The sequence below is a fragment of the Caenorhabditis elegans genome, chromosome X (assembly GCF_000002985.6).
Source record: "Caenorhabditis elegans chromosome X".
NCBI lineage: Eukaryota > Metazoa > Nematoda > Chromadorea > Rhabditida > Rhabditidae > Caenorhabditis > Caenorhabditis elegans.
In genome coordinates, this window is record NC_003284.9 from 11,126,934 (window position 1) to 11,152,914 (window position 25,981).

At 34.2% G+C, this 25,981-nt stretch overlaps 1 protein-coding gene and 16 non-coding genes across 17 annotated transcripts; 8 read left to right on the forward strand and 9 right to left on the reverse strand.

Moving 5' to 3' along the window:
• Nucleotides 1-224: 224 nt before the first annotated feature.
• Nucleotides 225-366, forward strand: R08B4.14. Its single transcript, NR_072085.1, has one exon. It is a non-coding gene; the product is annotated as an Unclassified non-coding RNA R08B4.14 (non-coding RNA).
• Nucleotides 367-2,730: 2,364 nt separating this feature from the next.
• Nucleotides 2,731-2,877, reverse strand: R08B4.15. The gene has a single exon (NR_072086.1). It is a non-coding gene; the product is annotated as an Unclassified non-coding RNA R08B4.15 (non-coding RNA).
• A 343-nt stretch (nt 2,878-3,220) lies between these two features.
• Nucleotides 3,221-3,364, forward strand: R08B4.13. The gene has a single exon (NR_072087.1). It is a non-coding gene; the product is annotated as an Unclassified non-coding RNA R08B4.13 (non-coding RNA).
• Nucleotides 3,247-3,383, reverse strand: R08B4.9. The gene has a single exon (NR_072088.1). It is a non-coding gene; the product is annotated as an Unclassified non-coding RNA R08B4.9 (non-coding RNA).
• Nucleotides 3,384-5,834: 2,451 nt separating this feature from the next.
• Nucleotides 5,835-6,036, forward strand: R08B4.10. The gene has a single exon (NR_072089.1). It is a non-coding gene; the product is annotated as an Unclassified non-coding RNA R08B4.10 (non-coding RNA).
• On the reverse strand, nt 5,837-6,038 carry R08B4.6. The gene has a single exon (NR_072090.1). It is a non-coding gene; the product is annotated as an Unclassified non-coding RNA R08B4.6 (non-coding RNA).
• Nucleotides 6,039-6,962: 924 nt separating this feature from the next.
• C05C9.6 lies at nt 6,963-7,106 on the reverse strand. Its single transcript, NR_072091.1, has one exon. It is a non-coding gene; the product is annotated as an Unclassified non-coding RNA C05C9.6 (non-coding RNA).
• A 911-nt stretch (nt 7,107-8,017) lies between these two features.
• On the forward strand, nt 8,018-8,145 carry C05C9.13. Its single transcript, NR_072092.1, has one exon. It is a non-coding gene; the product is annotated as an Unclassified non-coding RNA C05C9.13 (non-coding RNA).
• On the reverse strand, nt 8,021-8,148 carry C05C9.14. Its single transcript, NR_072093.1, has one exon. It is a non-coding gene; the product is annotated as an Unclassified non-coding RNA C05C9.14 (non-coding RNA).
• Nucleotides 8,149-8,849: 701 nt separating this feature from the next.
• Nucleotides 8,850-8,992, forward strand: C05C9.11. Its single transcript, NR_072094.1, has one exon. It is a non-coding gene; the product is annotated as an Unclassified non-coding RNA C05C9.11 (non-coding RNA).
• A 1,699-nt stretch (nt 8,993-10,691) lies between these two features.
• On the forward strand, nt 10,692-10,827 carry C05C9.10. Its single transcript, NR_072095.1, has one exon. It is a non-coding gene; the product is annotated as an Unclassified non-coding RNA C05C9.10 (non-coding RNA).
• An 859-nt stretch (nt 10,828-11,686) lies between these two features.
• On the reverse strand, nt 11,687-11,707 carry 21ur-13016. The gene has a single exon (NR_072096.1).
• Nucleotides 11,708-13,382: 1,675 nt separating this feature from the next.
• C05C9.12 lies at nt 13,383-13,521 on the forward strand. The gene has a single exon (NR_072097.1). It is a non-coding gene; the product is annotated as an Unclassified non-coding RNA C05C9.12 (non-coding RNA).
• A 1,219-nt stretch (nt 13,522-14,740) lies between these two features.
• C05C9.8 lies at nt 14,741-14,885 on the reverse strand. The gene has a single exon (NR_072098.1). It is a non-coding gene; the product is annotated as an Unclassified non-coding RNA C05C9.8 (non-coding RNA).
• A 74-nt stretch (nt 14,886-14,959) lies between these two features.
• On the forward strand, nt 14,960-15,107 carry C05C9.9. The gene has a single exon (NR_072099.1). It is a non-coding gene; the product is annotated as an Unclassified non-coding RNA C05C9.9 (non-coding RNA).
• Nucleotides 14,960-15,107, reverse strand: C05C9.5. The gene has a single exon (NR_072100.1). It is a non-coding gene; the product is annotated as an Unclassified non-coding RNA C05C9.5 (non-coding RNA).
• A 930-nt stretch (nt 15,108-16,037) lies between these two features.
• Nucleotides 16,038-25,887, reverse strand: C05C9.3 (ULP_PROTEASE domain-containing protein). Its single transcript, NM_001373499.1, has 22 exons — nt 25,816-25,887; nt 25,086-25,228; nt 23,176-23,290; nt 23,001-23,133; nt 22,876-22,960; nt 22,504-22,698; nt 22,014-22,296; nt 20,445-21,968; nt 20,334-20,396; nt 19,617-20,062; nt 19,317-19,385; nt 19,191-19,265; nt 19,051-19,131; nt 18,640-18,738; nt 18,375-18,476; nt 17,955-18,107; nt 17,871-17,909; nt 17,673-17,747; nt 17,253-17,501; nt 16,989-17,201; nt 16,468-16,641; nt 16,038-16,372 (listed from the first exon to the last, which is right to left on the reverse strand). Exons 1-22 carry the CDS (start codon nt 25,877-25,879, stop codon nt 16,121-16,123), a joined length of 4,632 nt encoding a protein of 1,543 aa, NP_001359547.1. The 5' UTR covers nt 25,880-25,887; the 3' UTR covers nt 16,038-16,120.
• Between the last annotated feature and the right edge of the window lie 94 nt (nt 25,888-25,981).

The window sequence follows — 25,981 nt, forward strand, 5'->3', positions numbered from 1 at the left end:
TACAAAAAAATAAATTTCTCTTGAAAAGTCTAGAAAAAGCAAGTTGGAATTTTTGAAAAACTAAAAGTAAACATTAATTATCATTTCGAAAAGCAGACCAAAGTTATTATTAAAACTTGAAACATTAAAATTATAATTCAGTACAAAGAGAAATTAAAACATGAATTGAGAAATCTGTCACAGTGGACACCCAGGAGGTAAGCAAGCAGGGAAAGCTTAATAGGATTTCTAAATAGGTTCATTAATGGATGAGGTATCTTGAGGCGGGCGGTGCATATATTACGAGATGTGTAATGATATAATTATTGTGTTGGAATATCTGAATTTTCTGTTTTCGATGTGCCTCGTCTTGCCTTTTTCCTCCTCCATCCGGAGTGTATTTGCACGATACCTGAGAATGATGTAAACGCAGAAGCTAGCCTCTAATTCAATTAGGCTTGGAAAATTAAGCTCAAAGCAAACTGATTCGAATAATTCTAGTAACTCGGATTAGAAGGAAAATAAGGAAAACGACTTTTTCGGAAATAGTTTAATTCACCGGAAATGAAACAAGTCACGGAGTTCCGAAACGCACACGTTTTTGCATATCTTGGAGATCAGTGAGGAAACAAAAATTAAACACCGAATTTTAATACAATTATCAAAAATGAATGTAACAAATAGAGGCAATTGGTTTGGTAAGTGTCAACCCGGGAGAGCAACACTCCACTCTTTTCCGGCTCCGCCCACCAAGTGTCTTGAGCACACCACCGTAGTTTTGGACAGAGCAAGATCTGCTGTTGTAGTTTGGGTCATTGGATACCTAGAAAACACTTTCAGCAATGTCATTACGATTACATGGTCATTAGAGTGCTCATAACTGCAGCACTCTAAATAAGAACTGTTTGTTTTTTGCTTCCGGTTTGGCTAGGACACGGTCATGCAATAAAACAAAAAGAATGAAAGTAACTGAGCAAATTGGAAAGGGAAAGGTTCTAAAAATGAATATGCAAATGTTGCAGTATGTCTTGTGTCTAGAAGTGCAACGGAGAAACAGTTTCATCAAATATTAAACAGAGTTGAAAATTGAAGGCGGAGAGGAAATTGCTACCCGATTATAATTGTGCCTGCCTTTTGTGTCAGGCCTTCAATTAGTCGGGTTATGGTGGTCCTTTTCAACCAGTCAAGCAGGATTATAATGTCTTAAGCCATTAATTGCACAACACCAAGTACTCAAAATTGTTTCAAAATATAAACGTTTAAAAAAACAGAACCGGATGTAATCGATAGTAGTGAGTGTTGTCAAGAGCGGAGTTGAACAGACATACGCACTGCAGAGGTTTACGACGGACCCACGCAACAATGTTGCAATGAGACCGGAAGTATCAATGAGCCGGTGTCGATTGACCGAAATCTCATGCTGTGCAGGTAACGGTTTATCCAATTGAGAGTAAAGATATAAACACGAGGGCATGCTACAACTGGCAAAAAACCAGCGGGGTTTATGGCAATTCTATACATTTTCGCATCTGCAAGCATCAAATTTTAACCCTATATAGGTCATACACAAATAAATAAATTTTATATCGAACACTTTTCTAAATCAAATACTTTTAGAAATTGCCAAATATTTTTCAAAGTTATACAACTTGAGAACATTGTTTTTATGCCTAAAAAATTTTACTACTGTTCAACCTTGTATTAAATGATATTAGTAGGTTAATCAAATTTCCGGTATGGATGATCTAAGTGCACTTACCATTGTTTTATTGTGCCACGTCATATAATTTTATGACTGTATCGATTGCACAATTGGGAGACATGAGGTTCGAAGACGGAAGTTGCAGTTATGGGAAAAGGTTGGGTTTGGTAAAGAATAAGGAAAGATAAGTAGATTAATTAACGATTGAAGGTTTTATGATTAATAGATTTATAGCATTTTTACCATTATTCTGAGTATGTTTTATGTTTTAAAGAACTATTTATATGCTGACATTATTTTCATAAGTGTTATGAAATGTGCAGAAATTGAATTTATACGCCCCCCCCCCCATCATGTCTTCATTCTTAAATGAAACTAATTATGGAAAGAGTATTGTCATTTTCTAAGAAATTTGCAGCCCTAAATGCCTAGGAAATTGAAGAATATTAAAAATGAATCGATTTTCAATATATATATATTTCGAATCGAAAATTCTAGTCTTGAAGTTCAAATTTTCCCACCATATATGTGGGCATCAAGAACATTTGATTTGCATAACAAATCGTTTGAGAATGTTGAGAGAAAGACAATGTGAGTTACTCTCCGTTTTCACAGTTCACATTTCATTTGCTATGCATTACAAATCATCATCATCGCTAAATTGCGCGCATCTTCTTGCTCTTGACTCCAAAATTCCATTGAGCCCTGTCTATCAAATTCCACAAAACGCATACATATTTGTGTGATCTTCTAGGGAAGACAGACTTTGATGCAATTCACCAAATTATGTTTTCAAGGGTTCAAAAGTACAGAAAACTATGTTCAGGGATCAAGTAGATTTAGATGGGTATAGATTAAAATTATCAGTATTTGGAAACAATTGTTTATCAAAAATCATTGTTGCTTTTTTGCGCTGTCTTTGGAGTAAAAGTAGATTGAACCAAAAAGGTCATAAAAGTGTGATTTAAAATTAATAAATACAAAATAGTACTTGAAATCCCTTCACAAAAATTGTGGAATGGAAATTATAAGAGAGAAAACTAAAAATATTTTTGGATTCCTTTCACTTAAGCGGATGCAGATGCCAATGCTCAAGGTGCGAATACATTTAACACCTGTAACAAGGCACGGGTACTCAGTTTCCCTATTGACCAAATGCGGACTGAAAAAGGCTTGCACATGGGAAAGGAAAAGACAATAGGTGTGATGTGGGGGGAGGGACCACCAGCGACGGAAGTATTAATTGAATTATGAGAATGAACTCAAAAACGAAGAAATGGAAAGGCCCTAAGATTACCTTTACACCGTTCACAAGATAAGCATCAAGGGTGGCGCCATCATTTTGCGTACTGTCATCGATCATCCAATTAAGTCGGAAATGAGAATGAATATGGAAAACCAACAAAAAAAGAACCGATAAAGAGAAATTTGAATGGAATGAGAAAAATGAGGAGGTAAAGGTTTTAATTTTGGGTTTTTGGATTTTGAATTCAAAAAGTATTCATAGAGACGAGAAAAAATTAAAATACAAATGACGATGATGCCGCTATAAAATTAAGGGATTAAGGGTAAAGAAAGTTAAACTGCGGCTTCGGAGGCCCTATGTCCTCGATTCTGTTACGGTCAATTCGTTGCCTATTGTGCATAGCAATCCGATTGAGGATAATTAGAAGAAGAGGTGGGGACGCTCTTAATTGGTTTCAGCGATGAGGTACACCGATACACGCTTATCTCATGGACCAGATCAGTTGTTTCACAGGCAGGTGTGAGAACTTGATCCTTCTAGCCATACGAAGCCTTCTGCCGGTGGGACGATGTCAACGTTTTATCTCAGGAATTGGTGCCGTCTCGTGTTACGCGGCAATTTGATGGAAAGGCGACAAATGGCAACACTTTAGAGAATGGCATGGGCTCTACTATAGAAATGCATAATAATGGTTTATTTGATAGTGTGGTTGTAAGCCCTGAATGTAGATAGAGCAACAACTCCACTTGGCACACATTTATATTGCATTTGATGACTTGTTTAGCCATTTATGAATGTATTTTTCCTGTATTAAACAACTGACTCTTTGTTAAGAAAAATTACTTACGGTTTGAAAAAAAAAGAGTTCAACGTTTTTGCGACAATTTAGATCCCATTTTAGGCAGATTTTAGACAAAGAGAGGCCTCTTCCCAACAAATTAATAAAACATGGCATTGTGGGGTGCCAATTCAAAATTCAATGCGATTGGCGATGTAATTTAAATATTATTCGTTTTTGTTCCGAAACCGTAGCAACGTCAATCGCCGCGATTTTTTAGATTTTTTGGCAGCGACAATGTTATCCGGAAAGTTTGGGGAAGTGAGGAGCATGTTCGATTTCTAATTTTCTGCGCCATTTAATTTTATTGACAAAAGTGTGGCCTCTACGTAATTTGAGGAGAAAACGGAGAATTTATGAGAACAAGATGAAAAACTGTTTTGTGGATTATTCTAAATTGAACACATTGTAAAAACTTGTGTACCCTTTTTCCATATATTTGAAAATCAAATTTTTGTATGGAATGAAAAATAGTTTTAAGAGTAAAACTTGAAGGTTATTATAATAACATATTTAAAATAATTATTAGCATTTCAACTATCTAATATCGCCAATTACTCTATTTCTAATGCTATTCTTTTGTAGGTTTGGGTGTCACCTACCAAAAACTACAAAACTATGAAGCAGAGAATTGTAGGCAGCAACTTCTATCAGCTAGCAGAGAGGAGGAAACAAAAATAAAACAATGATATTCGACATACCTAATATTTTAGAAACAAAGCAGAACAATTTTCTCAACTGAAAAGAGCAAATAAAAATCATTCGAAAAGTTCTCCCGTCATTCGAAATTTTGTAGGAGGAGATCGATCCAATTATGCTTGCGAAAATGTACTGGCAAAGTGACTATGGGATTGTAAAACGTGAGAGATTGATTGTTTGAAGCTACAATACCTCTTCCGTGACGTCTTTGAGTATGAGGGTATGTGGTGTATGACTATGACTCGACATAAGGTGTGGTTTTTGATATCAGACTTTTCGAGAAACCGACTATGAACTCTGAAATTTATGTATTTTTGAAAGGACCAACATAAAAACAGAGAAAAACGAAATTGTGAGCAGGAAGAACTTAAAGACAGACACGTTTGGAAAAAGGAAAATCGCCAATTTTCCACTCTCCACTAGTAATTCAATTCATTATGGAGCCTTCATCTACCGCATCTCAACACGTCGCTAAAAGGTGCACATTTCCTTCATTGTTCTCAATTGTTCAGTGTTCTAGCTGGGTGGCAAAAAGCGAAAAAAAAATTTAAAAGTGAGAGCTGAAGAATTTTAAGAATACTGATTCATTTCCGCTATTAACTAAGCTGATTACCGTCTATTAGCGTTTTATAAGTGAAATGGAAAGAAGAATAAATATTTAACAATAATAGCATTGAAATACTGGTAAACAGTTGAAATGTATGTACTGTCATAGAATCTTACTCAAACTTAATGTACATAATATATTATTTTAAATTTGACGTTTTTAAAACTGCATTGAGTTAGTCATACAGAATACAATGAAAATGTCATTTTTTCAATGTGCCATTTCACGATTATTTCACAATGTCACATTGTCACTTCTTCTTTAATTCTACTGCTCCACGCCACGACAAAGGTGTGAAAACTCAAACACCTAAATGCTGTGTTAATTAGGCTTATTACAGATTAGGCACATTTGCAGTGACAGGAGACTCAATCACTCTCTGATGAAATTGAACAGATTATTTGATAAGATTTAAACTGTTATAGAATGTAACTGTGTTTGACTCTATCTTATTTACATTTATACCACCACCTAATACTTATGACACTAACGTGTGTGTGTTGAAAAGTGTGAGGTGTGCAGTCAGTTTTGATTTGATTACACAAGTGGGAGGTGAAAAGAGGATTACTGTATCCGAATGATAAGAAATTCTTGAGATGAATAGGTTGGGAGGAGCAGACCTCTAGCTGAAAGTAATGAGGGAACAGGAGAGAAAGAATAAAACTAAGTTTTTTTTTCGGTATATGGAAGCTATAAACCGTTGGAAAAGGGATGGATGGGGGAGGAAAGAGAAGGTGTCGAGAATAGGCTCACATTTATTGGAAAAATAAGGGAGAAAAAGTGGACCTCTCCATCTCGCCTCAAATAAGATTACGTATTTACAATCTCAAGATATATAATGGCCGCAATTGAGGAAATAAATCATTTGAGGTGGTCTATTAGGCGCATTTTCGACATGCGGCAGTGGAGCAGCCCCCGCTTTAGGAGTTGGAGCCTTCCTTCTCTCTTTGTTACTGCATTAGTACCTTGAGAAGTAGTGTATTGTAAATTTATATCCAGGTACGAAATTATGAGTTAATAGCAAGTAAGCCTGATCTAATACGTGATGAGAAATGTTTCATAAAGCAATTCAAACTTTGTTAAACTTGAATTTTGTTTGTTCTCCATTTATACACTTTTTCATCAACTCATTCAATACAAAAAAATTTGAAAAAAACGAGCTAACGAAGATTAACCTGTGCTTTCTTTTATTTCTGAATAATTTTTGTCTACAATATATGTGAACTGTTCTAGAAACTAAGCATCCAAACACCAAACTCATGTCTAAAAATTATGTGAACATTAATATAAAATGAACATGATGAGCAGTTTTATGAGGTGCCTGTCTCATTTTCCATAAATGCGAAGAGTCAACTGCAAAATAGGCAAAAAACACAGAAAAACGCCCCGAATGCTATTATTGGAGAGACACGACAAGCATTTGATTGAGAGGTACGCTTTGGCGACCGAATGGGTGGCGATGATGATGAGACCGACATGAAAATGAGCCATTACTAGGACAATACTGTTGTCTGAGAAAGGAATAGAAGAGTTAGTTGCACCGGTTGGATATAAGTCACTGGACAGATGGGTCAACACGGCTGTCAATTAGAAACTAATAAAGAATAGGTGCCAATTCATCAAAAAAAAAAAGCATTTGAAAGTCAGAATTGATATTAAGTTTTCTGATCCTCATTTTCATATTAACATTGTCAAAAGCTCAGAACAGCTTAGAACGAAAGGCACGAAACCCTAAAAAGCAATATGTTCTACAACTTTTGATAAGTCTAATCTTTTGATAAACATGGGTGGTCATCATTGTCCATTCAAACATATACACTATTTCTAAGTTCTCGTATTTTTCTTCTTAATGATGAATCACTCAGTACACTACACATATGCAAGATACTAAAGAGCTCGGAAGTTGTAATTGAATGAAGGCAAATAAGAACTAATAAGTGTTTAATAATTGCAAACAATAGAGTTAGAAGCTGTGTGAAGCTGACCAAAACTTTTGGGGGCCTCTTTCGGCACCCAACGACCACCATTCAAAGGGCTTAAATCAACTGGAAAATATGAGCGGATAATTCTCTTCTAATTACTCATATTTGCCAACAATTGACGACTTGCACGGAAATGGTCAAAAGACGATCGAGGAAGAGAGGATAAGAAGAAACCGGGGTGTCAGCAGAGGCTGCTACGGTATTGCTTCACTAATTATAGAGTGACTTGTAAAAGGAAGAAAAGACGTCTAGATGATGATGAAAATGAAAATCATTTCGGTTCAATGCAGAATGTTCGATTTACGAGGAGAATCTTATACAATAATCATAGTCCTTGCGTACCGGCAAAAGTATTGTATTACTGGAACATTGCCAGTGATCAAAGAAGAACATAACAATAGAAAAGAGATTTTCAAGAGTTATAATGGTCATAAAAGTAAAAGCGAATAAAAAACTAAGCTAAACTTTTTATATACAAGGATTATACCAAATTTTGTTTTCATATTATGTCACACATTAATTTATAATGATATTCAAAGAAAAATTGGTTTTTAAATTTCAATTCATGTTTTGTAATATCTAAAACTTCCCATCAAAACTTTTTTAATACAATGTTATAATCTTATAAAATACCTATATCAAAGTAACCACATCACTACAAAACAGTATCAGGCTCGGAGTTGAGCATATTTTTGAACTAATTCTTAGATACACACTGGCACATTACTAATCGAGATGACACACTTTTTCTATCCAATTACTCATCCTTACGGAAAATCGAGCAGGTGAGGCGTCAACTGAAAACGACATCGTGGCGCCAACAGCAAACACTTTTCAGATATCTGAACAAATAGCTAAAGAGCATGAAAGTGAATAAAAATAAAAATAAAGTGAAAAGAACCGGCAAAAAAGGTGACGAAATTATGTTTGGCATCAACTACACGGCACCTCAAATACAAGTCGACTACTCGAAAAGGATTAGCATAATTGTGCCATTTTGAGCCAATAACCGAAAGCGTTCTGTCATTTCGGCTTTGTGTACGACATGTTTGAGGAATTACACGAAGGAGGAGTCTCACTTCCCCCTTCTTTGTGCTCCTTCTCTTTAAAATGATGATTCCACCAATACCACCCCAAAAGTTTTAGCATTGCTTGCTTTCCACTTGAAAGTAGGTATTCATCATCAAAAATTGAATCCCCGGCTCATTTGGGACCCTCCATAAAACTAATCGCAGTAACTGCAAGCATCGACAAGAAGAAAAATATGAAAACAAAAGATTAAATCTTAAGATAAGTATACTTGGAAATTGGACCACAATAATCGTATGAGTATGTATTGCAAACGGAAAAATTATATAAAATATAAAAATTATCAAGCTTTGAAAATGCGAAATAGGAAAAGAGATGAGCATTTGGTGTCCAATATGTACGCTTATGATTAGTGAATGACTATCACTATTCTCCACACCTTTACGCATACAACATGAATGCTCAAATAATCACTTGGAGATGTAAATTCAAAATTTGCTGAAGATTCCTATGTTCATGATTTTGCATCTGAAAAAAAAAATCCTCAATATATTTTTTAGAAAACAAAATCTTATAATATTTTCAGTGAAAAAACTAAAAATTTAAAGCTAGTATTAAATTCATAGTCACACAAGGCTGAATTTTTCATTACGGTATAAAACGTTTGTAATTGGTCACAATACGAATACTGATAAGAAGCAAAAGTTTACATTCACATGCTGAATAGGCTAGAGACGATAAATTGTTTTAAAATAAGACGGATAACAATGCAATTTAAACAGGTGCCAATGGTGCAATGAGGCGTGTCGGTGAGAAGATGGGCAGAAGGAATGTCTAGATGATCAGGTGAACAACGCTCATTATCCCTAACATGGTATTTGGGAGGCAAAGTGAAATGAAAAACAATTGGGTCACTTGTTAGGTATCACCATTTAAACATATCATTTTCACACCTGATTTCACTTATGTTGATTCATCCGAAACGGAAAAATTGTTTTAGAAAACTTTTGGCTTACTCAGTTAAGTTTATTCAAGTTAATGTGCCAAGCCAAACTTTTTGTAGAAAAAAGTAAAGCATTATAAATCTAAAAGTATTTTAATTATTGAAATGTTAAAAAAAACGAAATAGAAAATAGTACGTTTAACTGAACTTTTTCTCAGAACAATAGGGGAATGTCATTTATTGAGTGCGAAATTGCATAGGAAAATAGATTACACCTGCATGAAATTTGAAAAAAGTAACACAAAATTAAAATCAACCCGGATCTAAAGTATTTAATAAAATTATTCACAACTACTTTCTTGCTCAATCAATCTAACATCGTGAAACATTGCCGTAGAAAAAAATAACAAAATTAAACGAAGCGTGATCTAAAATGTTGAGAAAGTGTTCGTTCAGTGGGTCATGCTTTCACAGCCATTTATCCGCGGCTCCCCCGTCTAAAAATAAAGGAGGTGAGAAGTGCGAAATTGGGCGACCGGATTTGCATAATTTGGCGCCCTTTTTTCAAATTGAATTGACCCACCACATTAAAACTTGTGAACCTGAATCTGAACGTCGCGAGTTTTTTAAGAAGTATGGGAAGAATTTCTAGTTTTTTAGAATATGGGAAAATTTAAAAAAAAGAAAGCGTCCATGAATGTTCATGTTGGAGCTAAAATGTAAGAAGCATAGCTATGAATTGGTATGACAAGCGCACAAAAACGTGTGAAATTGCGAATTATGGGCGGGGCTTTAAGCCTCAACCAATTGAGAAGGAGCGATGCTGGTTTGTGTATGTAACCGCTTTGGTGCCTAACAGGGTTTAACGCATATGAAAGAAATAGCAAAAGTTGTGGGAGTTAAATAAAAATAGGAGCAAAATGTTGCAGCTCATTTTGATTACCCAAAGTTGCATACCTGTATGAGACAGTGAGAAAATGAATTGAAGAATGTCTATAAATGTTACCCTGTAAACTTAATTTATGCCAACATTCAATTGAAAAGTTTTAATGAAAATAGGCGAGAAATGTGTCTTTTGCGCCCACCGCTTCACTTCTTCGTATCATGTTATAACCTTACCTATCCATCATTTATTTCCCCTTTCCCATTTACTTTATCTTATCTCAACCGTTTTCTTTAGTAAAAATAACATGATCTAGGGACCGTCGAACCGGTTTTCACTTCATGAAACTCCCACGCCGACGTATCAAATTAGTACAGCGTAATCAAAAGCGAGAAAAATTGACAGATTATCACACCCCTCTCTACCTCTCCGCAAACTCTCCTATTTCTGTCTCTACACTAATCATCATAAATGTTAACCCTATTTAGGCCCTAATCACGTTATCACTGCCATCATGTACAATGATTCGAATAGCACCAAATTTGTAATATACCGTATTATGACAAAGGTAACGTCGCGTGAGCTGCTTTCACAAATGACATTCATGAGATGAAATCGAGTGTCTGGTGATGATGTAGTAGAGTAGAATATTGCCTATAAGGTAGCAATGAATCTCATGTAAAACCCGTAGTTATGTGGAGCACCCCACCGATTCCGTGCTTCCTGACAACCTTATACGTGTCAGCTTTCCCAAAACATGTAAATCAATCAAAACCCTTTTGAATATCTTTGTTTTCTTGAATGATGAAGAAAGGAGAAGTGAAAGTCACTAAATACTTGGAGCATTCGTAGGGGCCCGATCATGCCAATGAAAAATGGCCTTCGGAATTTGAGACAAATCATTTAGCAAGCACCGCGTCCTCCTTCTTCTTTTCTCCCACTCGTCCCCACCAAAATAAAGCCCTGCCTCCAACTAATCACACCCTAATACCTTTCGGTAAACTCATTTCGCGACATGCGTATAGATCCTTATCTCCGTGCAGATTCTCCCACTTCTTTCAAACACAACACTAACATAAACCCCAAAGTAATTTCGAGAAATACATCGGAGACAAGAGCAACACTAATCCTGATTTAATAATGCAATTATTGTCTTTTGCAATAAAACTGTTTTTTTTTCAAATTTCTTGAGTTTAAAGTTTAGTTTTCTTTTTTTTTTCCAAATTTCGACTGTCAACAAATTTTCAAAATAATTTTCAAACACTCCAAAACAAGATTTCATTCTGTTGTCTTACTGTAGAACAAGAAGTCGAACACTGGTGGTCTGTCTAATCGGCTCAGCACTCCAAAAAACATAATTGGCCCAAACAGTTGTGTTTCCAATAAGCACCTTCAAATCGTCAACATCATTTTCCTTCGCAAAAATCGTAAAAAGAATTAGAATTTGCAAGACGGTAAACGGTAGGGCAAGCTGTTCGGACGACGGCGCGAAGCAATTTTGTCATGTGTCTTTTGCAAAACAAATCAAATAATTCGACTTGTTTCTGATCCTTTAATGATGTGAATTATTCAAAACTTATGTGTATTATTTCCGAGTTATTTGTGAATGACTGCGACTGACTGTTGAGTAGTATTCAAAGATTGACGATTTACGGAAGATTTAGGCAATTGTCTAGAAAACGGAATGGAGAGAGGAAATAATATGAGACAATGGAAGGAAGAAATCAAAATTGGAGGGAAAGGAGCTGCGGGGAAATGAATCTTGAAATGAAAAATGTATCTAAGATCAGCGCTTTGAAATGTTTTAGGATTTATACGTAAACTTTTATAGTTTGCAAAAAACTGTATCATCATGTTTAGCTAAAACATCTTTACAAATTTTATAATTTTTTATTTAATCCCAAAAATGATATTTTCAGAAAAAAACTACCACATGCAAACAGATTTTCAAAAGTCAATATCTCACATGGTTTCACATATTTGCAAAAAATTTCCAAAAATTCTAATCTTCAATTCAAAAATGTTTTTTAAACATTTTAGAAACTTCTATTTGAATTTCTGTAAACTTCAGTTGGCATTTGTACCACAAAATTTTTAGTTAAAAACTTATCGCAGTTGTTCAAAAACTTGACTAGAAACATTTCATAGTGTCATTTTTAAAATTCAATCTAATTGGTCAATGTCAAGCCTGGTCTTGTATGCCCTAAATAGTTCAAACCGACACCATGTATAAAAAAAACTCGAATGAAACAATGTAAAGTATACAAAAAACACTATTCTGACGTTCATCTCTTAATTTAAAAGTATAAAAGACATTTTGGAATAGAAGTTGTCGTAACAAGAAACTAATAATGTTCTCTCAATCTTCTTATGTAAAACACTTTTAAATATTTATTTTTAAATTTCCTTACCACAACATTACACCGATTTACAACTCAATGGTTTACAATTACAACAGCAAAATACGGTTGTCAGTAATGTGTGACAATTAACACGTTTTTAGCAAACAATTTTCACATATTTCCATTGAATTTGAAATCGTTTATTTCGTTTTGCTTATTGAGAAAAATTACGTTTTCCCCAGAAAAATAGACTACGGTAGACGGCTTAACAAGCACAACTTCATTGTTTCGAATCGCTGGGAACCCTCGATTATAATTGCTTTTCAGGCAACTCATTGAATGAGTAGACCCAATTGAAAAAGTAAGACAATGAGCAAATTTCTCGAGTCTCCTGTCTTCTTAAAGTTTTCTAAAATTAATTGGTCTTTTTCTTTAAGATTTTTGGGGCTCTAATTTTGGTGGTAGTTATGGGATTGTGTTTGGATTTATCTTCTGTCCTAACTTTTCTATCAGGGATGTACGTCAATCAGAAATGTTTGGCAGTTTGAAAACTTAACTGCATTGTGAAAATAGTTGTACCTTAACATAATCCGTGAAAACTCTGTCAGAGTGTACTTGTATAATTGAAGAACAACTATAGAACTTTTGAACCTTTTAATTTTCAGCGTTTGCTGGTTTTTAAAATTTTCGGCAATCGGCGATTTCAGCAATTCTCAAAATTGCAATTTCTGAACAGCAAGTGTCGCACGCCCCTGTTCTCAGTGCTGCATTTTAGCTGGTTAAAAATTGGCGGATTGAAAATTTTAAAATTTGAGTGAAACGAGCTTTCGTTTGATGTATTTTTTCGTGTTTGAAGATTCTTTATGTTTGCACAGATTTTCCAATAAGACGTGTTGTTGGATACTAACAAATTTAATTACTAACACTTTTGGCACCACCAAATTGCGCCATTTAACACATCCTCACTGCCCCTGACGGCGCGTTTTATTAAAATTTTTGGAAAGGGCCACAAGCGGCAAATTGAGATTTGAACGAGGTCCTACGAGCACGCAATTTTTCCACTAGTATTCTTCATCTTATTCGAATGTTACACATTTTAACAAATTATTTTTACTTGCCAAAATAGAAGGGGCCGGAAGAAAAGCGAACATATATCAAGAAGAGAAAAAAAACAAGTAGAAAAACCCATGTAGGAGGAAAAGTGACCAAAAATGGCAACATATACAATAGGATCGCGGATTTGCAAAATCGTTTTTTAATCCGTTTAACTTGAATGCCGCGTTAACGCAAGACCATAACCAACTGAAATTGGATTTCGATTCATTTATAAAATAATTTTTCCATTATTGTTTTTCATTTAAAAAAATCTTTCATTTTAAAATATCGGGAGTTATGGCACTATAAATTTTTAATATAACTTTTTGCAAAAAATACAATTTAAAAAAACAAAGTGTAAATACTTTGAACAAAAACAAGTATCCAAAATGCTACAAGGCAACTTTTACTATTTCCTACATACAATACAAAAATAAAAAATGGGCATCTCTAAATAAGAAGCTGTAAGCTATGTTTCGAAGGGTTTTCATTATATTTTGTTTATTACTCGCTATTGTGTGTTGCTCTTTATTATTGTTGCAATCACACGTTTAAGGAACATTTTAAGAAATCATATCAAAATTTTGTCAAAATGACGTCATTTAAAAGTATACGCTGTTTTCTGAGTGGGTCTTGCCACAATCTGACAAGTCAACAGTGGCACCTGTCAGTCAACAGGTGCCAAACTGTACAGATTTGTTTATTTGATGCAAAACAACGATGTTCAGCTTTAAATGCTACAGTTCAGAGAAAAAAACGGAAAACAAGATTAGGATTTTTTCAAACAGTACGATTGTTACAAGAAGTTTTTTGAATTCTGAATAAAACTCACTAATTTTTGTCCTAAAAAATAATGAATTGGTTGCAACTGCGACGGTATTTCAATTGAATATTTAGCTACCGTACGAAGTAAAACTGTGATTGTGTTAACACAACTCACTGCTAATAAAACTCCGATTTGAAGATGTTTTATTCGATCGGTTATTTTATTATACGTGTTGTGCATCACCTCGGCGATAATAAAATGAATCGCAATCACGGTGTGCTAGGAGATGTTTTTAATACTGATATAACGTGATAAGTGATGAAATGTCATTTGTTTTGGAATAAATTGCAATAAGCCCACTCACAGTAGGCATAATGAGTCACCAGGTGTTTCATTCAGGCAAATGGAACAATTGCTATTTGAATGTGTGCTACTAATAAATAAATCGACCTTTTTGTCATTATTATACAAAAATGAGAAAAGATAGTATATGCACATACAAAAAACCTAACAGAAGCAAACATTTGCCATGTACTTCCGATGAAAAAAAAAAGCCAAAGTAGAACTAAGAAAAGAAGAAAGGAGGGGAACGGTTAACCAATATATTTGAGGGCGATGACGGATGCATTGAATCAAAAACCCAACCACAAACAGATGCTCGTTAGTGGTGTAGAACATACTCGGATTTGATGATGATCGGCCCGCATTTTTATAGCGAAAAATTGAATGATATTGTTTTCAGATGAGCGAATTTTTTGTTTCTGGTTCAAAGATTTTAATGTAGTAGAATTGGAACAAACGCTTCAAATCAAACACATTGTTATGTTCAATTGAGCCAATTTCTAGAAAGCCGTGTTATCAGCAACCGAGAATACGGTAACCTGAGCCGTCTTGTCTGAACATGACAACACATGTCAGATTGATCTCATCAGATTACACACTGCTTTTCTCTTTTTCACCGCACATCTTGTTAATCTTCTCAATTATCACCGAGCTTCTGTCAGATAGGTATCAAGTTTCCACAAAGTCTGTCAATTATTGATATGATCAGTGTGTGTTGACGACCTTAACACGAAAATACAGTGAAATGCTCATAATTGCTCAATTATTTTTGCCAATCGAAATTAGTATTGCATCATCTAACAGTCTCGCACTGACTTTTTTCCAGCCCAGCATTACATTGTGAAAATTTTGACGATTTGCTCACTTCTCTTTAAATGAATTTCAACGAGTTCAAATAGCTGATACTGATGAAATTATGAAAAAAAAAACATGATTAAATTGAGTTTTTTACGACATAAATTTTTTTTTAATGTAGAATACTTTGCTTGTTAGTGATCTCTATGCGACATTAGAAAATTAGTCTTGCACCTCTACGGACAAATTGAAAAATGGATAGTAGTTTTCTAACTTTTCTTCAGAAGACTGATGTTGAAAAAATAAAATATGAAAACCATTATGTGAAAATAACAAAAAAAAAACTAAATTGAATTTTGTGATGCGATAGATAGACGCCCAGAGTCATTTGAAACTTGATCTGTTGCTTTCTTGCTATATTCCCAAGTCCCGATTATGAAAAGCGCATTAAAACAAACAATACGCGTTTTTTTAGCATTCCAGAAGTTATTGTATGTCTGCAAAATATACTATTCGTTCTTGAAAAACCATACCTTGGAAAACTGAGAGGAAATAACCTTAAAGCGTAAATAAGATACGGCGAGAAATATTGTGGAGGGAGGTGTGGAGATTCTAGTGTTAAAGAGGAAATTATGAAAAATCACAAAGTTACTGAAAAGAGGTCAGTCGTAGACTTCAAGACTAATAATGAGGAGATAGAAACTTGGAATAAAACAAGAATTTGATGTAATTGAAGTGATAATAAAAATAAGAAGTTTACATATCAAAAATTAATGAAAAAGTTCCATACTTATGAGAATAAATCAACGTTTCAGATTGAGACAGTATGAATATGGCGAAATAGAGAAAAACAATTGTTTGATTGCATGGCATTAGAAACGAACATTTGGATTGTGGTGGGTCATGTCATTTGGAAGATGATCGTGTGTTCCAGGATGGATGTTTTGTGTTGAATACTGAACACCGGTCAACTGCTGACTGAAGTTTGGTTGTTGTGTGTGATTTTGAATTTGAGGAAATTGGGGATGTCGCTGATGATGCTGATTTTGTAGTTGATACTGATACGGAGGATGACCAAACTGTTGCAGACGGTTTTGCTGGAGCGGTTGTTGATATTGACTATGCTGTAACAAAGTCAAATATTGATTGATACAGTAGCCTGTGCGTTTTGTTGAAATAGTGATCTGCGAATTTAAGAAAACCTATTTGTGAAACCTGCCTCATGATTATTGTTTCTAACTGTCATATGTTGTTGGTGTAACTGATATTGAACGTGTTGATGATTGTGATTTGGATATTGGAAATCTCGATTCGGATTATTAAAATTAGGTTGTTGGACTTGATTTGGTACTGGTTGAATTGGAAGTTGTGGTTGCATATGAAATTTATACACCTGTAAAATTGATTATTATTGATTATTATTATAATTGACATATTTGGTGACATTATACATTAGATACAAATTGTCTTCATTTCGAGCCTAGCTACAAAAATTTTGCGAAGAAATATTTTTTTAAATTATACATACAACGTAAAAGTGTAATGTTCAGAGCACAGATATCTTAACTTTCCTTTCACAAAACCTTCAAAGCTGATTTTTCTACCTTCAGGAATTGAATAAAACTTGCTTCGTGATCAAGTGCGAACCTGGTTCACAAATGCGGTAGGCAGGAATGAGGTAACTGCGGAATTACATACCATGGGATTGATGTTAACAATTTTCAATATGTCTATTTATACCTGCTGTTGGGAATGTTGACGCTGATTCTGTTGATAATTCGTTTGCCCATGAATATGTCGCTGTACGTCATGACGCGGAAAACTCTGAAAAACTTCTTCTTGAACAGCTTGGCGCACATGGTGATTCTGATTTTGTTGTTGTTCATGGACTTGTGTTGCCTGCTGCCCACTGTTGAATTGGAAATTTTGATGATGGTGAAGTTGATTCTGCATCTGTAGTTAAAGACAAAGAACATTATGAGCTTTCAAACTATTTTGGAATACCTGATGCATACCATCTTGTCGTTTCATTTCACCTTGTTGTTGGTAGTGTGGACGAACTTTATTTACTAATTGATGTTGCTGGAAGTGTTCAATTTGATGCATTGGGTTGTGATTTTGACGTTGTTCCTGTTTAAGCATTTGATGATGTCGAATCTGTTGGTGGTGCTGTTCTTGTACTTTCTGTTTCTGAATCTGCATCTGTTGTTCATGTTCATACTGCAATCTTTGTTGGAGGTTTTGATGATACATCTGAAAAGACTGTAAATTTATTCAATTTTTTCTCTAAATTTGATAAATGCAGTGCAAAACTCTACAATAATTAAAAGTTAGCGAAAATTCAATTACAGTTTATTATCATGAAATTTTGAGAGCATACATGATTTAATTGTAACTAACCATAAACTTTTCATCGATACTTACATTTTGTTGTTGCATTTTCTCATGTTCCATTTGTCTTTTCAGGGGCTGTTGATGTACAAGTTCTTCATGGTGCATCTACAAAAGTCCATTCAGAATTTCTAACAAAACTTAAGTTATAACTGTTTTTGTTACTAAGAAATGAACATAAAAATTTGTTTAGTATCTGAAATAAAGTTGCTAACAAATCATCAACCGTACCTCCTGTTGCTCATGTTGTTGATGAATTGCAGGTACACTCTGAAAAAAAAATGTTAAGACAGTTATTTTTATATACAAGCATACCAATGCGTTTGCCATCACTTGCTGCGATGAATTATTGACTTGGGTATGGAGTGGAACTTGATTGTGCACTGGGGGCATCATTATGTTTTGTGGAAAAATCTCGTTGTGGTCTTTAGTGAATAAGACACGTGGCGATAACATTGGTAGCCCACTCTAAAATTGTTAATTTGAGTATGGCGAAAATAGAAGCATTTGTTTTGCCTAGTAAGACTCAATCGTAAAATCATTGTTTTTACGTTCGACCAACAAAAATTATACTAGAAACGTATCGAATTATTGATAATCTTTTTTATTGAATGTTGTCTTGAATTTGCCTGATCAATTCAAACATTTTAAACAAACTTGTTAAACTTGTTAAATGTCAACTTTTTGAAGTTTTGGTGATAACTGAATAAAACAGAAACATATGCGACAACTTGCTTGAGAGTATGACGTCGAAGCATTCTGCGAAGTATTCTGCAGATTTTTGTCAAATTCCGAATAAACTACCGGAACAGATGTTGGAAGAGGTGCAAATGATTCCTGCAGTAATAAAAAATGATTTACTTTTCTCTATTTGTTTGAGGGAAACTAATAAAACTATATTTCCACTCATCGTTAGTCGAAAATGGAAATCTAAAATAATTGAAATGTCATAAATGTTGAAGTTACGTCGCCGTTTGAAATATTCACAACAGTAGCGTACCTGATTTGAATTTTTGTCAATTCGTTGATTTTCATTAAGTTGCTGTGTTGAAATTGGCGGGACCAAACTGTTATGAGCGGGATTAGGAACGGAAAATGACTGCAACCATCAATTTTAGTAAGACATTTGATAAGATAATTTGTAAATCTCTTTCAGAAAAAATGTACGCTGCAGGTCTATGCGATACGGCAGACTGCTTTCTTGGGAAACCCCTAAAATGGTCCCGTAGTTTTTGACATATTTTAAAGAAAGTCAAGTTGGATAAGTTATTTTACATGCCGAATCAACGGCTAACAGCTATATTTCTTGAAAAATGATAAAAATAAACAGAATTTAAAATTTAGGGGTGTCCTATAGAACTTGTGCGCCCTGTAGTAGACTCAAATAGCTACTTGATCGATTTTTCAATACCTGAGGAGACCTTCCTGGAATCTGGCTTTGGTTCAATTCTTGCACATATTGAGTTGAGTCCCACTCCAACGGTAAATATCTCTGTAACTTGTACTTAATTTTATATCAAACTGAGAACTCTAGAGAGGTGGCGAACTTACAACATTGTCTGACAGATTATGTGAAATTTCTTCATCCTTGCCGGTCTGCGCATGTTCTTTTGTTGTTTCTTGAACCTAGAATAAAGCAACTTGCAAAATTAACACAAGTGTTTTAGTTTCTCTCACCTGATGTTGTTGACCCGTTGACTTTTGAAACTGTTCATCAGTGATTTCATTCAATTTGGCAGTTAGTTCCTTTAAAAATATTTAAATTTAGCACCTGTGTGTTATAGTCACGCATTTTGAAAACTAATTCAAATTTTATTCGTTTTTCTTTATAAGTTAAACATAATTTTCATTCAGCACCTTATGTGTACAAATGGTTATGCCCTAACCCAAAACCACTAAACCTTATACACGTTTTGATGGTCAGTAACTTAAAAAGTTTCATTCAAGAATATGTTCTTAAAATGGTTGAAAACTTACGACTGGCTCTAAATTTTCTGATTTTGGCAAGGAAGCAAGCCTCTCTTCAATCTTGTTGTGTTCTTGATCAATAAATGCGGAAAATATTTCCATGGTCCGATATACTTGTCTGTCTGCAGTGTCACACATATTTTCGTTTTCCTCTGTTAGCTCAAATAACAATTCCCCAACAGTTGGGTTCCAGGAGCACCAATTTATAAGCGTAGTCCACTGGGTGGCGTTAGTTAACTCAAAATCCGCCAGCCTTGTTTTCAAAACATGTTGTAATTTGTTCTTCATCATTCCTCTTTTATCAGCCAATTGATTTCTGGAGTCCGAATGTTTGAGTAATCCATACACTTCTGCTTTTTGCAGCTCGAAATCAGCATCACAGTTTTCAATAAATTCCTTCATCAGAATCTTCGTTTTTTCTATACATTCGCCTGCCATGTCAATCAGTTTTTCGTCTAAAAACAGCTCAATTAATTTGCAGGAGGTGCTTTAACCATTTTAGCTACACTATTTATGTAATATCTCAATAATTCTGCATTCGCCAGTTCTCATCTTCACATAAATATTTTCTCAAGCAAATCTTATCAGAAATAGGAGCACAACTAAATGGATGATCCTTTGTAGTCACTTGTAAAACCGCTTAGAACTGAACCATTTTCAGAAAAATGTTTGGTTTTGATTTTGTATCTTATTGCAATGATAATTTATGATTATGAACAAACAAACCTGGTGGTATCTCGGATTGATTATCGTCTTTTTGTGAGGAACCATCTTTTTGAGGGTGAGCGTCTGAAAAATGAATCAATGTCAAATTGTTTCTTAAATAAATAATGTTACCATCATTTGGTTTTATGGGACTGCACATTCTTGATTCACCAACAACTTCATCAGATGAATCTTTTTGTATGCTTTCAGGGTAGTTTATTTGTTCAGGCTCTACTTTTCCAGTTGTTTCCTTTTTATCATTCACACTGAGCACAAAAATTGGTTCTGGGACTGGAACAGTTTCTATAACCTTGGTCAGATGTATTGAATCGGTGTTAGTAGCCAAGAGTAGATCATCACAAGCCAAATTATCAGTAGAAGTAATAACATTTCGTCCATTAGCCTCATCATCTGGGAACGATATTTCGTTGTCAGATGTATTTTCTTGGTCTACATCATCCAACATGTTTCCATTTTCATCTTTGCTTCCTTTATTTGAAGTTTCATCACCTTCAGATTGTTCTTCGGATTTCCCAAAATTCTCAGAAATCACCTGACAGTTTTTTTTCGCGTCTTGTTTGTCTGGTGAGAATACTTGTGGTGCTTTGTTATTGTTTCTTGTAGATTCAGAATACCCATCATCATCACACGAAATCGTTCTCTGAGTTGGAATAGACCAGCATTCATCGCAAGACAATACTTCATTCAAGGATAATGGAGATTTATGCAGGTCACCTTCATCTATAACTTTCCCGATGTTTTCGGAACCAGGAGTCGGGCTTTTGATCTGTCCATATTTAATTGTTTCTTCACTCGAAGTTTCAAAAACGGGAAGATTTTGTTGTGGATGTTTCATGTCTATTTGAGATTCAATATCTATGTTTGTATCAGCTGAAATTTCCGTGGTCAGAACATTTTCCAGTTTGTTGTCATTTGTTTCTGATTCTCCGTCTGATTGCTCCGTCTTTTCGTTTTCATTGGAGACATAATTATTCTCGAGAGATTGCACAGTGCTTTGTAACATTGATTGAGTCGATGAATCGATGTCTTTCTGTGTTGCATCTTGGCACGGTATGGAGCTCATGGGCAAGTCATTATTTTGTCTTCCTTTAGTTGCGGCCAGTTCAGAATGCATATCGGTTAAAGAAGGTTGACTTTTCAATTCACAATTCACAATCCTTTCATTCTTCATCTCTGGACTGTTAAATGTTCCGTAACCTTCAAGTTGGCGTTGAGTGATTGTTTCGATTTCAGAAATTTCCATGTCATAGTCTTCGTTTTTCTTCCTGTTGTCGTTATGAATTGAATTCTGAGAAGATTCTAGCTCCAAATGACTGATTAGCTCTTCAGCTTCCTTGTGCTCAATAGTTGAGTTGCATGAAAACGCCCAAACATTGAGATCGCATTCTTCTTCATCTTCTGCACTTTGTCGTTTTGTGTTAGTTTTGTCCTCCTGGATGTTGCCAATATCATCATCGTCATCGATTACTACAACTTCTATTGAATTCGAAACGTTTTGTGCTTTACCACGAGTGATTATGACGTCGCGTTCCTCTTTAGCGGGACAACGAGTTTTTGGCTTTTTCCTCAAAGTCTCGTAAAGATCTTCGATCTTAGGTAGAGTTCTTTTTTCTGCGGCTTTTCGGATTTTTGGATCTGAAAATATGTGTTGTTCGGCATTAAAGTCAGTCAACTACTCACTTTTAACCATATCCCGAAAAAAATTCGCGCAAGCTACAAGGAGGAGATGTTTATGTGGGAAGCATCCCCAACAGAGGAAACCTGATGGCGATTTGTAGATGAAGTGTTCTTGAATGTGCATAAAAATTCCCATGTTGTTTTTGCAAATGCAACTTAACGTGTTTGTTGACATTGATTCCACTTCCCAATAATACTGATCCCACTTTTTGAAATGCTTTTTTCCAATACATGGCAATATAATTTGCGGAAAATGATACAGCAGTACAATCGCCCTTTCAGAGTCCTGTAAATTCATAAAACATGAGTGTGTGGGTTATTTGCTTTGACTACAATTGGCTCTAAACGACCGAAATTAAGCTATAGTCTAAATTTTTTTTAAAGCTTTTCATTCTGTCCGAAATTTAATCTTCAAAAAAATAATAAACCTAGTCATTACAGGATTTTTCCTTGTTATGTACGACAATCGAAACATCAGTATTTTATTACTCACAAATGATGCGTAGTCCTCTTCTTCAACAAGCAATGGTTCAATTGTAGCTTTGGAAAGTGGATAATCACGTTCAGGAACTATATGCTTTTTGATGATAAATGGCTTAAAAGCTGCATCGACTCCGTAATAACAATCTTCGCGTGATTTTGTCCATGAGTATCTCGATAGTGCCAGTTTGTTGTTTCGACCAAAATGCTGAATGTTCTCAGCTCGGGAAATTCTCACATTTTTTATGTATTTATGAAAGTGTGTAAAAAGCTAGATCTAAATCAAAATTTTGTACTGGCGTTTAAATGTGATTCAGTATTCTGAGACTTACTTTAGGTTTTATTTACAGTGTGTTACATTTACTCCATTAAAAGAAATACTTACCGGGCGCCCCATATTCAACAACCTTAATAACGTTTTAATCCGAATAACGCCACTTATTGAAGGGGAAAACAGTTTCGTTGCATATCTGGAAACTATACACGTTTTTAAAATAACCCAATGATTACCGAAATAAAGTTGATGCTAAAACATGCGTCTCATCTCCCAACGTGAAAAGAGGGATTAAGTCCCAAAATGTTTCTTGTGGATGGTCAAAGTATACACCAAGTTTTGCAATTACAGATTTGAATTTCCTATCGTCTGCAAAATGGATTTAGCCGAGTTTTGAAACATTTTGTTTACCTGCAGATTGTATCATAGAAAAGAATTGGCGAGAAGTCATTGTACAAAATTCCGGAATCATTGTAAGATTGTAGAAGCATTCAGGGGTGTCGACTGGGAGCTCATTTTTGTTTAACTGAAAATTCTTCTACTTTCGAATATTCTAGATCTGGTATAAAAAGTAAGAGCCTAGTTGGATTTGTAATGATAGAAGAACTAACTTTTTTAGTGCCATAAACTTCCAGTTCAATCAAAAAAACTGACCTTCAGACAGAATGGCCCTTTTTTTTGGAGATTTGTTTGATTATCATAACTTTCAGAATTTAAATGCAAAATTTTTCTAAGTGCCAAAAGCTTCCAGTTCAATCATAAAAACTGACCTTCAGACATATAAATGACCTCTTTTTTTTTGGGAGATTTACAAAGTTTTCATGATTCTAAAAATCAATATCTGACTTGAAATGAACTTTTTTGGAAATGTTTCTTCGGGGACTTGTTTGAAATTTTTAGCGTTTTTCAGAATTTAAATGCAAATTTTTTCTAGGTGCCAAAAGCTTCCAGTTCAATCAAAAAAATTGACCTTTCAGGCATATAAATGACCCCTTTTTTTTGGGAGATTTACTAAGTATTCATGATTCTAAAAATCAATATCTTACTTGAAATGAACTTTTTTGGAAATGTTTCTTCGGGGACTTGTTTGAAATTTTTAGCGTTTTTCAGAATTTAAATGCAAATTTTTTCTAGGTGCCAAAAGCTTCCAGTTCAATCAAAAAAATTGACCTTTCAGGCATATAAATGACCCCTTTTTTATACTGAGATTTATTTAGTTTTCATAATTTTAAAATTAATATCTCCCCACTAACCATTCACCAATAACCCTTCATAAGCCAAAACTCCGCAGACTACAAAGACTACATAGACTACAAACTATGGACAGACGAACTGTATTTTTTATATATAAGTCTCCCTTTTTTTTGGAGATTTGTTTAATTATCATAACTTTTAAAATTAATATCTTACTTAAAATGAACTTTTTTGAAAAAAAAATGATTGTTGGTCGCTAAAAACAAAAAACTATTTTATTTTAATAAAATAAATACATTTGTTCTTCTAATGAAAAACCTATATTTCTTCATTTTTATTTTTAGAAAAGTTTCAAAAGTTTACGAAGGAGATGATTATTTCTGGGTATTTCTCAAAGAATTTGGTAAACATTTTTTCACAACAAGGGCGCTTGAGAATTGAAGATTTTGTTAATTGCTGTAACTTAACAATGTTTTACTTTTTTTTTTTTTGGCTATGTTAGTGCGATAATAATATAGCTTCAAAACGCCCGCAAAAACTTAACGTGCTGAATTTCTCATCAATGCAAAAACTCGTTGTTTACTCGTTGTCATTGTTAAATATTTAACTCATTCATGTCCGGAATTATAACATTTTTGAATTTTGCATGATTAATAATTTTTGATGCTTAAAGTTTGAATTTCAAAGAAATTATTCAGCAATCTTTAAGAATCACTTTTGCTAGTCACGTTCTATCCGTTTTTCTCTGTTATGCATTATGTATAGTCTTCTTTTGAACTAAATCTTCAATTTCGAGAATCTTTGTTGCTAATCCATCCTTTGAAAGGTTTCTCTTCAGCTATAATTACATCACCCTCTTCTTTCTATCATTATCTTTCACTTCATCTCCTACTCTCCTTTCGAAATATTTCTATACCAATTCTTAGGCTCCAGGCAACAAATACTCAGCAGTCGTTGGTTGAGAGAAAACTAACATGTGCATTATTTTTCAAAATGAAGTCTAGCATTATATGTTTTTAATGAAGCCGCAACGCTGCCTACAACCCTACTTTTTATTATCCAAAAAATTAAAAATTTATGTTAAGCAGTACTTTTCTCATGTTCTATACTGTGTACAAAAAATTCACCTGCACTGGATCCGACAAATAATCGATTCGGTCATGATACTCATCTTGGTCCAAAAAGTTTAATAATCTGCCCAGCTTTTCTATTTGTTCAGGAGACTTAAGCGTTTTTGCTTTATCCAGATACCACTTGCTTTGTATACACTCTATAAAATTAAAAATTGAAACGTTTTCAAACTCAAAGTTCAAAGTTTCAGAGTACTTTTTTTTCAAAGACAATTTAAAATATATCCACTTGTTCATCCATCTTTTTCATCTTTTGTATTTTTCTCTTTTTTTCCTTTTTTTTCAAGTAAACATGATTTTTTTTTGAATAATTTTCAATCACTGTATACGATGTTGAAGAACTAGGTTAGTTTCCAAAAAATACTACTGAGCTCAGCCGAGAGGATTCGTTAAATAATTAATGTACTGTGCGAATAGAATTTTAGAATCAAATCTTTAGAAAACAAATGTTCGAAATATAATAATTAGATTTGAATGAGATTTGGTTCAAATTTATTACATTTTTAAATCATGTTGGACAAAGAAAATTTGCCAAACCTAGCTAAATCTCGGGACACTAATAAATGTTTAAAATGATTCATTAAATACTATTCTAAAACTTTTTGGAAACCATCGAAAAATGATATTTACTTATATTTTTTAAGAGAAAAAAAACATTTCAGCAAAAGGGTTCAATTGTTTTACAAAGTAGTTTACTTTTTCTTTTTTGTAGGAATTAATAACGTACTGTCATAAAGAGTCAAACGATGATTTTCTTCGTTGTCTGAAGTTGAAGTTTCGAGGTCCTCCATTTTCGAAACTATAATTATTAAATTAATGTCAAATTTCAAATGACAGCAGAACAATTAAGTGGTACGTTGGTTACCGTTATAAGTAAACATAAAAAAATCACA